At 44.4% G+C, this 12,158-nt stretch overlaps 1 protein-coding gene across 1 annotated transcript in view; it reads right to left on the bottom strand.

Annotated features, from left to right (window-relative positions):
• Positions 1-4,499: 4,499 nt before the first annotated feature.
• Positions 4,500-12,158, bottom strand: part of Ap3b1 (adaptor related protein complex 3 subunit beta 1) — a 200,642-nt gene continuing 192,983 nt past the window's right edge. The window contains exon 27 of the mRNA XM_052159389.1: positions 4,500-5,212. Within this exon, the coding sequence (XP_052015349.1) occupies positions 5,059-5,212 (154 nt within the window). The 3' untranslated portion in view covers positions 4,500-5,058. The remainder of the gene's footprint in view (positions 5,213-12,158) is intronic.

The raw sequence follows: 12,158 nt of genomic DNA on the forward strand, positions 1-12,158 counted from the left end.
GAAGGCAGGAGGGAGGGAGGGAGAGGCTTCAGAGACATGAGCGGACAGGAAAGTCACTGATACTAGCCCACTGCTGACAGAGCAGAGTGTACGACCCAGGGCCACCAGCCAGGTCAGAGCTCGTGGGAGGCACCTGCAGGAAGTGGGAATGAGTAAAGGAATCTTAGCATCAGCATGGAAGAAATGACATTTGCCAACTAGGGCTTACTCACTAACTTGTGGAAGGCCCTTAGTGCCATCTCTTTATTGTGATTATGGTATAGGCGTTTTCTTTTAATAATTTATTTTTGTTTTATGTACATTAGTGTTTTGCCTGCATCCACGTCTTTATGAAGGTGCTGGATCCTCTGGAACAGGTGTTAGCGACAGTTGTAAGCTACCATGTGGATGCTGGGAATCGAACCTGGGTCCTCTGGAAGAGCAGCCAGTGCTCTTAACTGTTGAGTTGTCTCTCCAGCCCCTCTTTTTCTTAATTAAATGTATGCATGTGAGCGTGTGTATAAGCTTACTACTGTGGGAGGGTCGGAGGTCCTCTCTTCCCACTACTTAGGGCCCAGGGATCACACTCAGGTCACTGGGGTTGATAGTGGTTTTATGTGATGAGCCATCTGGCCAGACCAAGGGTGTGTATGCGCGCGCGTGCGTGTGTGTGTGTGTGTGTGTGTGTGTATGCATGTGCGTGATATGTTAAGAGCTTTACCATGTGTCAGACAAAGCTCAGAGCAGCCTTTGGACAGACAAGGGAGCGAGTGCTACAGCTGTAGTTTTGTGCCAGGTCACAGGGTACCTGCTTTTCCCCTCTAGTGTGCAGAGTGTTTTCTTCCATTTAAACCAAGTTTGCTTAAGACCAGAGACTGCAGAGAAGGGACGGAGAAGGCGCAAGACCTTAGGTTTATTTCAGTTGGTCGGACACCTCCCCTCCCCCATTACTCAGCATTCTGAATCCTTATTTTCTCTGGAACTTAACAGGCATATTCTTAACAATGGACACACAGGCTGCCAGGGGAAACTGAGTAGCTACTTGAGTTGTTTGCAGATGACTGGGGTTAGGGGTAGGAAACAGACTGACACCAAACATGAGACTCAGTATGAGTTACACTCTGAGGGCCATCCTTTGAGATGGGTGTATCTAAAACGTCCCTTAAAATAACCATTAAGATGAAACCCACCTGGCTCGAATTAAGAACTCGGCAATGGCTGGCCTGACTCAATGGCAGAGTCTAAAGGACCCACAGTTATACTGATGTTGAAGGAAATGTGTGGGAAGGACTCGGCACTGTCACACAAACAAAGAGGCTAAAGCTCGGGGTACCTGTCATGCTCTGTGAGAAATAGCTTAAGATATTAAACTATCAATGGCAAAATGATTTCAGCTGGTAGCTTTCACTGTAAATACTGCGTTACTACCAACTGGTTCATATTGTTTATTGATTTTATATATAATTAAAAAAACAACTTTGTGTGTTCTAGGTTACTTCCTATGCTGCAATGGAACACTGACCAAAAAGGTAAGGATTCTTCTGGTGTGTACGTCCTGATCATAGTCTATGGCGGAGGGAAGTCAGGGCAGGACTTGGAGGCAGGAGCTGAAGCCAGACATGCTGACTGGCTTGTTTCTTTATACAATCCAGGGTGGTCACCTGCCTAGTGGTGGTACAGCCTAGTAGGCAGGACACATCAATCATGAAGTTACCCCAGGTATATGCCCCACAGGTCCATCTGAAGAAGGTAACTCCTCAACTTCTCTCTTTTCCCAGGTGTCTCTGGTTTGTGTCAAATTGACACATGCTGTGTGCGTGCACGTGTGTGCTTGTGTTGGGGTGTGGTGTATATCCCAGGGCAGTGGGCATGGAAAGGTCAGAGGACAACTTCTGGGAGTTGGTTTTTGCCTTTCTCCCCTTGATTCTGCTTCTACACTGGGTGCTTCAAGCTAGCTGGCCTGCGAGCGTCCAGGCCACTGTCCAGGCCACTGTCCTGTCTTCACCTCCATTTCGGCACTCGAGTGCTCCGTTCCAGGGATCAGAACTCAGGCAGCCGGGCTTGGGAGGCAGCTGCTTCTCAGCCTTCCTGAGGCTTCGGCCCTTTGATACAGTTCTCAAACTCTGGTGACTTCATAACTAATTTTGCCACTTTTCTCTTTTAAAGATACTTGTTATAGATGAGTGCTCTATGTGCATGTAAACCCCCCCACACCAGAAAAGGGTGTCTGAACTCAGAGACGGTTCTGAGCCTCCGTGTGGTTGCTGGGCACTGAACTCTGGAAGAGCAGCCGGCGCTCTTAACCACTGAGCCGTCCCTCCAGTCCCCTTGCTACGGTTATTAATCATAATGTAAACACCTGTTTTCTGAAGATCTTAGGAAGTTCTTATGAAAAGGTCGTTTGACTCCTCCAAGGGGTCACGACCCACGGGTTGGGAACTGCTGTGAGCTCTCTCCCCGGCTGGCTCTAACAGACTTTAAATATGGAAGTTGGCAGCCAAAGGTAACTTATTCAGAAAACAAAACAAAAAATCCAAACCTTATTCAAAAGTAACTGATACAGAAATTCTTAGTTAAAAAATGATAAACACATGGCTCCTTTTCAAAGATGTGGCCCCTAAGAAAAATAAGATCCTTTCTATATTATAACATGCACTTTCCCCTGTGACTGATGACAGTAATCTCCCCTCCAGAAAACAGCCTGATAACATCTCAAAAAGTTACTAAATACCTAAGGTTCAAAGCTCCGAGTTACAGGGCTGCCTGCAGGGATGCTGATGGCTGGAGCCTACAAACTGGGATCTGGGATGGCTAAATCACACCTGGCCCCGGAATCACACCCGGCCTGAGGAAAGAGAACATGGGCTTCCAGGGCAACAGGGTAAGGTTGCTTAGCAACAGAGATACGTTCTGAGAAATGCTTTATCACTGTCCAAACACAGTGTGTTCTTACACAAGACACTCTGCGTATGACGTCACTGGGTGACAAAATCTTACAGGACTACTGTTACATGGGACACGGGACCGGTCTTCACTCTGAGTCACTGCTCTATTTTGGGAGCAGACATTTATACTTTAGGTTTTTGGCCTGGAACTCATTACAATCTTCCTCAGCTTTGTGGAGGTTTACAGGTATACTCTGACTAAAATAGAAACATTCAACCATCTTGTTTACTCTCTTCACTGTACAAGATGAAACGTGTAGTTGCTCTGCTGACAATTGGTTCTTAGTATGGTTCAAAAACAGTTCATTCAGATTGTAGCTTCCGTGTGTGCTACACGCGTCCATGCACACTCCCCCACACTTCCTCAGCTCTCCTTCAGCAATCCTTCTTGTTATGCCAGAGGAACAGCGCAGCAGTGAAGGACACAGGGCTCTTCAGAGGACCTGCCGGGCTCAGTCCCCAGCCGCTCCAGGCCGCTCCGGGATCTCTGGCTCTGAAGGCGCCCCGCCCCCACATATACACATAACTAAAAGCAATCAAAAAAATTAAAGATTATTGTTGCCAGGCTCGGTGGCACACGTCTACAGCCGCTGCTGCTCTGGAGTCTGGTGTGAGAATTGAGCTGAGCCCAGTAGTGACCCGGCCAGTGTCACGGCAGGGGGAGAGCATGTCCTGTACTGAAGAGAACTCAACCATTATCGCTATGGCACTGCCTGTGTCAGAAAGGCCACCAAAACTATCTCAACTATAGTCCTGGCTGTCCTGGAACTCATTATGTAGACCAGGCTGGCCCCGAACTCACAGAGATACAACGGCCTATGCCTCCAGAGTGCTGGGATTGAAGCATGCACCACCAAGCCCGATTTCTCACCCAGTTTTTGAAAAGGCATCAGCCAGGCATGCTGCTACACATCTGGAAGGTGGAGGGAGGCAGGAGGATCACAGCAAACAAAGCCAGCCCGATCTATAAGGTCAGTTCGTTCCAAGCCAACCGGGGCTTGTCACAATGACAGCAACAGCAAAAACAAAAGAATTAGAAAAGTTTCATAATTTATAAAGAATAATTTTAATGAAGATGGTTTCTTGCCTAAATTAGCAAATAAAGAACTTATAGAAATATGTTAATTATCACAGTTTTAAATAGCATATAATCAATTGTGCACTGGTCAGTTTTGATAAAAGTCTGAGGACTTTAGAAGGAAAGATGAGCCTTTCTTTGCGGGTGTAGCAGCCTCACAGTCAGACCTCTAGGACAGTTAAAGCTGTGTGGAAAGCAGGTTCACTCACACCAAGGCTCCTGTTGTGTTATTAAAGCGCCCACTAGCCACTCTGCAGCGCAGTTAGAATGCCTGCCTGGTGGGGCTAAGTGTGCTCACGCCCCCCTGCCTCCAGGCACAGGGGAGCAGAGGCAGGAGGATTTCAAGTTTAGGGCAGAGCAGGCTGCTCCTGTGAGCCTATCTCAGAGAAGCAAACAGCTTACCTTGTTGGCAGAAGTTTCTCTTTCATTCTCCATAGTGTGACCAGAAATACTTTGGAACAAAGAACGTTCAGCCAGCAAGGATCAGGAGAGGCAAATGCTATTCATATGCTCATTTATTTACTTATCATTCAGGTAATTTCATGATGACGATTGTCAGTAACCAATTACAATACCAGAAAGTTCAAAGAATGGGATTCTCAGAGATGCCATTTATTTTTTTTTTGTATTTAATTTTAAAAAGTAGGCTATTTCCTTCTTATATACCAAGCTGAGAGGCCTTTTAGTCAATTTCCTTGCTAATCTTTGCTTACTGCTGTAGGAAGGATGATTCCCAAGGCATTGATTCACACCCACCATTCTCAAAAACCAGAGGAAGATGAGGCCAAAAGACGGAGGGCAAAAGAAATGCCTCTCGGACCGAGGCGCTGGGGAAACCGACAGTAAAATATATGTTCTTTGGTTAGCAAAGCGAGGAGGGGAGAGGAGTGTACTCATGACAGACACAGCAGCATTCTACAGCACAGACAAGAATGTCGTGAGAGTGCTCTTCCCCGCTGCCAGATGGAAGGGCTATTATTATAAATGAAAGGCAGCAGCAGTGGATGCCAGGCACTTTTGTTGTGTGCCAGATCCTGAAGTCCAGATGTAAGCAGGTTACCCCTGGGACAGGACAGGCTGCAGCTCCCGCAGCAGAACAGACCCAATCACGGTTTTCTCGGTGTTGATGATAAGCTGGGCTGTGGAGCCTTCCTTCAGTTCCACTGTGACTAGCATCAATGTCCCACTGTGCACAGTTTTAGCTGCAAACCTGCAAAAAAAATAAGAGAGAGACCTTTTATCCTGAGAGGGGAAAAGGAGGAGAAGACAGCATACATTCAAATAGACTTAAAGTAACTCTTTCTGTTAATGAAATAATTTATTGAAGGTTCCACATCCAAAGCCACGCATCCTTTAGAAAAACCCATCGGCTGCCAGCCCACGCTGCCACAGGCAGTGCCACTTCAGTGCGTATCACAAACAGAACACGCAAAGGGAGCCTACGTCGCTCATTCGTTTGCAGGGCAGAGGCGTGTGGGTACGCCCCTTTAGGATGGACTTAGGAAGCCCCTCTTCTCTTGACGGCTAACATTTCACCACACACAGGGCTGTCTCAAATACGCCGCCATACTTTTATTTCTAAAATATGGTAACAACTATTACCTTTCTCAAAGAGCTTGGAATTTTAATTCCTCATATCTGAAAAGGATTATGCAAGAAGTTAGATAATTTTATATACATTATAAAATTCTTCCTAAGTCTCAGTGGCTCATGTAAAATATTCAAATTCAATCTCTACTGATAATGGTGACATGAAACAAAGTCACATGACCGCAGAGTGCCACCCCATAGCCCCATTTAATATTCAGGGTATTAGATCCTTCTTTTTACTTTAGGATATAATTGAGGGAATTGAGGTCTAATGTGCTATTACTAAATTCCAAGACACGAAGAACCTACCAATTACATGGAATTAAAAGCAAAACGAGCCTTGTAACATTGAGGTCGACTGGAAAGCTGCCGGAGGCACAGTGGACTTCTGTCAATCCCGCTCCTTATTCTGCATGCACAGGGGAGTGCACGCCTCAGAAGGGCTGGCACCCCTTCTAGGCCTCCATTTTCCCCGCACGGACCACGGTCTGCACATTTTGAGGGGAGGAGGTCTGATTGCAGGCTTGACTGGAGAAAAACAAAGTCGCTGCACATGAGCCTTCGAAAACACTAACAAGTGTGGAGCAGGTCTGTGACCTGCTGTGACCCCACTTTGCAGGGCCAATCCCCTTTCCCCTCTCTGGGTGACACGTGTCTGAATCTGAGCCATCTGCCTCAATTTGCGCAACATCTTCAGCCACAATGGCACCCAGTTAGCCCCGACACCAGCTCACAATACATACAAATAAAACCGCTGAGCTGACAGCATGCTGCGGACCATTCAAGAGCAAACCAACTGGTCAGTGTCTCATGTCTGACAATTATCATGGGCCTCGCACAGAGCCCGCCGTGTCCTCAGGGATCTGTTTAATTACCATCAACATAAAAGAGGGAGTTTATCAGGAGACACTCAGAAAAACTTCACTCCTGACTTAATTAAAATATTAGCCACTTAAGCAGGAAGCAGATTCTCTTTAAATCAAAAGTAATTTCTTTTTTGAGTTTTAAAAAATGACATCAAGAGCTTATCTAACACATTAGATTCTTCTTCTTTTTAAAACTCTTAACAAGTCGTGTTTGGCCTAAATAGGACGATGGAAATTAGATCTTCACTGACAACCAGACAACCATCCCCCTCACACTCAGCTGAAAATATTCACGGCGCTCTGACAACACATAGTAAAACACCAGCTAATGGTGCATTAGCGAGGCGCGTCAGCAATCTTTCTAACTAGTTTCTGCGTATCCTCAAACATGCTGGAAATTTGTAAGAATTAGAGACAGTTCCAACAGAGAGGTGAAACTGTTTAGGAGCGTAAACTACAACCATGTTCCTAAGGAGTTTTGCTTTGTTTTTTTAAATTAGCTTCACATCTCTCTCTGACTTTTGTGTGGGCCCACAAGAGGTTGGGCATGGTGGGCACCTCCTCCATCTTCCCTTTGTGAGAATACGTGCCACCCCCTCACCTCTTACCACCCCTACAGATTCATGGTTTCTCCTGTCTATCCGTGTACATGTGTCCGTGTGCTGCATGTACTCGCGTCTGTAGGCCCACACAGTCTAGAAGAGGTTGGGAGCCCCTGAAGCTGGGCTAGCCAGTTGTGAGGGAGCTCATGTAGATGCTACGAACTGAACACAGGACCTCTGGAAAGCCAGTGAGCGTGCTTAACTGCTGAGCCATTTCTCCAGCCTCCGTGTTTAATTTTAAAGGCTGTTTAGCTTCACAGGAGAAAGATATTTCTATAGTTTGCTAAACTAGTCACAAGGATACAACAGCTCTACAGTGCCAATCATTTACTCAACTCCCCCCATAGATCTGGTCACCAGACTTGTAATCCATTCAACAACTATTTCAACAGAGGTCTCTATTTCTGACAGGGCTATAATTATGTAAACAAGTCTTCTTAGTCCCTTTATTTACTTAACACTTGAGCCTTGGGACCCCAGAGAAGATTAGGCCTGAATGGGAGCAAAGCACCATTTGCATTTCAGGGCTGCATAGCCCCAAGGCATATTTTATTACCCTTCCATTAAAAACTTAAAGAGTTAATGTTACGATAACACTGACTAGACAAAGACAAATGTTAGTATGTTGACAGAGATTAAAATTAGGATCCTGGGCATGTTTTTCAAATCCTGTTAAAAAATTCTCTGCCTGAAAGACCAGGAACAGGAAGGCTGGGGCGTCTGCTTGGACTGCAGCAGCAGAACTGGCAGAGCACTGAGCACGCCCCCTAGCAACCATGGCCACTGCTCCTGCGCACACTGCGGCTGTGCCCCTCGGTGCCAGGCAGCAGGCTGGAAGCCACACGTTAGAGCAGGGACCAGGAGATCAGATGTCCTGACACGCCCACCTCACAGTTCAAAAACACCGGATTTAACTGGAACACAATTGGCTTCTTTGGGTCTGTGGAAGGCAAAACCACTCCCCCAAGTTACAAATCATTTAAATTCTGGACAAGCTATGAGTTAGCATGTATTTAAATTGTAGTTGCAAAAAGAATACTAGTTAGTAAACAATGCTAGAGAGCTTGATTGTGAATAGATGCTGAGTGTGGTGGGCGCCATTGGGCCCTCAGGACTTGGTTCTAAATGAGGTCCTACAGTGATAGAAGTTCTGACGGCTGTATACTATGTGACCAGAGGTAGGTGCGAAGCCCTCACAAAATTCCATCTGGCCCTTAGAGGCAGGGGACTGACAGAGATGAGGAGGTTAAGACCACAGAACTGAAGGCATTTACCTGAGACACAGGGCCAGTGCACGCAGAGCAGGCACTCAAACTAAAGCATTATAAAACAGGTCACATACAGTCTTTCAATAGATGCAAAAATACACTCAATATTTGCTTTTATCAGTCAACAGATTATTTTTCTGATTTACCTAGCACGTATGCTAGGTATTATGATGTCAGGATCCTTAAGGAAGATTTTCTCTTGCACAATTACGTGCTTACTCTGTAAGTCAAAGCATCCTGACGTAATTCCCTGTCATATTTTTGTCCTTGCTCTTACAGACTGAAAGGTTTAAGTATCGCTACCTCGTCCTTCCAACTCCCCAGTAATGAGGGATATAAAATCCTTTTGGAGGGAGGCGACGCCAGGAGACAAACCTGGATCCCACCAATGAGGACAAGGGAGCCATGCGGTTGAGCTGCCTGGGTGTGACAGCCCTGGGTGACTCAAGGCCCGCTTCCAGTGCTCCAGTTCCATTCTAACCCAAGCACCCACCGTTCACAGGCCGAGGAGGTGAGGCGCTGGGACGCATCTGTATGCCACCTCACTAAATGTCTTGTCTGTATCTCTAGCAACTGACATTTAATCTTTGTTGAATTGGTAAGATTCAAGAAAAAGGCCAAATAAGCTCCTGTTAAGACTTAAATGATAAAAAAAAAAAAGATGTTGCACTCCCGTAAAAAGTTATTTTGTAACTACCACTGGAATGATGAAACTGGTCACATAATAATAAATTCGGAATAAATATATTGTCTGCAGTTCCTTTAAATCTGTCAGAAACGGGCTACAGACCACAATGCTCCCTTTCCCCTCTTAGGCAGGACGCACTATGGCTCGACTGTTCTAAAGTGAATGCGCCAGTTCCTGACTGTGAGTAGCTGAGACTGCTCAGCCTCGGGCACCGCCAACGCCAGCTCCTCAGGCAGAGGGAGGCAGGCTCCTGCCCCTAACAACAGCTTGACGACATGCTTTTTCCTTCTCTTGGTTAGTCTCCTGCTCTCTGATTTTTCTATTCTGAGTTCAATTTCCTCCTGCTTTCTGTTCTACTGGTTATCAGACACTGTGACAACGGCCCGCTCAGGCTAAAACTTTTTTTCCCCCGGACTCGTACATGCAGCCTTCAATTACTGTCTGCTGAAGCAGACAGAATCCTATTAGTAAGAAAGACGATCACAAGATGCACTGCCCTGCCCTAGCTGTATAAAAATAATTAGTCCAAAGTTGACAAATGTGTAATGAAGTCGCGCAGTCATTCTATGGAAGAAGCCTGGCTTGAACAGGGTCCTAAACATCAATCCTGAAGCGTGCTGATTTGGAACATTATCTTCCAAAGGATTCAAAATTGTAAATCTGTACTGTCTTGACTTACGACAGCAGGACGTTGTAAGCGGACAGAGATTCTGCATGGCGCAAAGAATTCTATTTTGCTGACTACTAACCAGTATTTAAAATTCAGTCCATTATATTACTAACAGGAAGGAACAAAATTAATGAGAGATTAAGACTTTAGAAGTTATCCAAAACAAGTTCTTTAAAAATTACCTGGAACACTGGGAAAGGATCTCTCTAACAAACAGGTGAGAAAGGCAAACAAAAAATAAACAAACAAACAAAACAAAAAACCCCTTCCATTAGAATGTAGATGGTATAAAAACCATCCCAGCTCTCAGCCTAGTGATCTAGTATTTGTACAAAAGAGCTAAAATTTAAGTGCACTTCCCAAAGGAAACAATGCCTTCCCTTCCACAGCGTCTCTAGTTTGCCTGCTTGGTGGGGTGTGGGACGAGACAGAGTTAACAACAGAAACCAAAAGTAAAGCCCCTTTCTTTGATCCCTGACAAAACTGTCAACCCAGAAGGATTCTTTTCCTTTCGTTTTTTAAATATGAAAACAGCTATTTATTCTTTGTAAACTTGAGCATTAGAGAGTATTACCTCACAAGTGGAGGAATTAAATAAAAGTTAAATACAGAATATTTTAGAGGAGAAAGTCATCTGTGCAGTCCGATTATGCATGAAATATCTAGCTCGTCATTCTGTGTAAAATTAACTGAGGTCCAAGTTTGTTTTCAAATGAGATGCTGTTCTAGAGCCAGCAGGGATCCAAAAGCAGTGCTGCCCTCTAGTGGACAACCACTCACCAGCAGGAGCACCGGTCATTAATCTGTTTCCTTAACTTTCAGTTCTGTTGGACTCAAATGTATCACACTGGAGAAGAGACCCAGTCAAATACCATTATATCAAGAAATGTTTGTATAAACTCTTGTTTCAGGAAAGATTAAATTTGGATTGGAAGTAGTCTCTGAAATATGCTCATGGAGTTAGCCAATGTCACTGGCTACGCAAAAATTGCTTTCATCACACTCCTCAAAAATCACATGGGATTTAAATCCCCTGGAGGTTCTATGAGAAAAGAAAACAATAAACAAAAACAGTATCCTGGAGTCAAATATATAGCTCACACCTATAATCTCAGCATCTGGGAGGCTGAGGCGAGTTCCAGCCCAGCCCAGGCTATAGGCGAGACTGTATCGCAAAACAAAGCACACACCACACCACACCACACCACACCACACCACACCACACCAAGCATAAAACCAAACTGAAACCTGCAGAAAAACCAACCAAATGCAGCCCTGACAACACTCCCTCTCGGGATGCTGAGATGCCGAGACCGCCTTTCCCGCTCCCTACCTTGATCGTACCTCAACTTACATCGAAAGACGTGCTTCTGGGACAACTTCAAAAACAACGTGGTCTAGCCTTTCAGACTGTTCTGACTGGGACTTCATTTACATCTGCACTTTCTCAACATACAGAGACTGGACAACAAATACTATAGCTAGCTTTCTTAAGACTTAATGATTTTTTTCTAATTTTCTTGGCCTCTGCCCCACCTGGAAGCAGGTGGATGGTTTTGGTCACTTGTAAGTAATAAATATATTGCCATTTTTGGGGATGATTTACAAGTAATTAGGGCCTTAGATAGGGAGGAAATGGTAGAGAGCCTAGATTTCTATCTTGTCTGTTCTCTCCTTCTTAGATAAAGAGCAGGGGGTAAAAAAGGGAGGATATTGAAATATTATAAAAATATTAGACAAATATGGGTGGATTGTTAAGTCTACTTTTAAACCAAAAATATTTTATAGTCATAATCTTAAACTGGCAAAGATCTTATATATATATATATATTTTTTGTTTGTTTGTTTGTTTTTGTTTTTTTGGTTTTTTTTTTTTCGAGACAGGGTTTCTCTGTATAACCCTGGCTGTCCTGGAACTCACTCTGTAGACCAGGCTGGCCTCAAACTCAGAAATCCGCCTGCCTCTGCCTCCCAAGTGCTGGGATTACAGGCGTGCGCCACCATGCCCGGCTAGATCTTTATATTTTGATGCGAACTTCAGGCTATTTTCTGTTACGCTGGTACAGAATTTTACATATTGATTTAGGTTTAAGGCTTGTATTGGTATAAATTTTTATATATTGATACAAAACAAGATTATTTTGTTACAACATTATATACACACACACATACACATACACACACATATATGTGTGTATATATGTGTGTGCTTATGTTTCAACTCTTGTATAGGTATTATACCTATGCAACTCATTTAATAATATAATGTTGAGTTCCAGTCCTTTTAAAAACTGTTTAGGATAATTAATGCAAATTAACATTAAGTTACTCAAACTTCTGGTCCTGTCAGATACTAGTCTGGATTATCACAGAAATATGCATCCTGGGTTGTACAGATAATAGGTAGCTGGAGACAGGCAACATTTGCTTGTTCAGATATGTTATGAGCTGATAGTTGGTCTTCAGAAATCT

The sequence above is a fragment of the Apodemus sylvaticus genome, chromosome 16 (genome assembly GCF_947179515.1).
Source record: "Apodemus sylvaticus chromosome 16, mApoSyl1.1, whole genome shotgun sequence".
Classification (NCBI taxonomy): Eukaryota; Metazoa; Chordata; class Mammalia; order Rodentia; family Muridae; genus Apodemus; species Apodemus sylvaticus.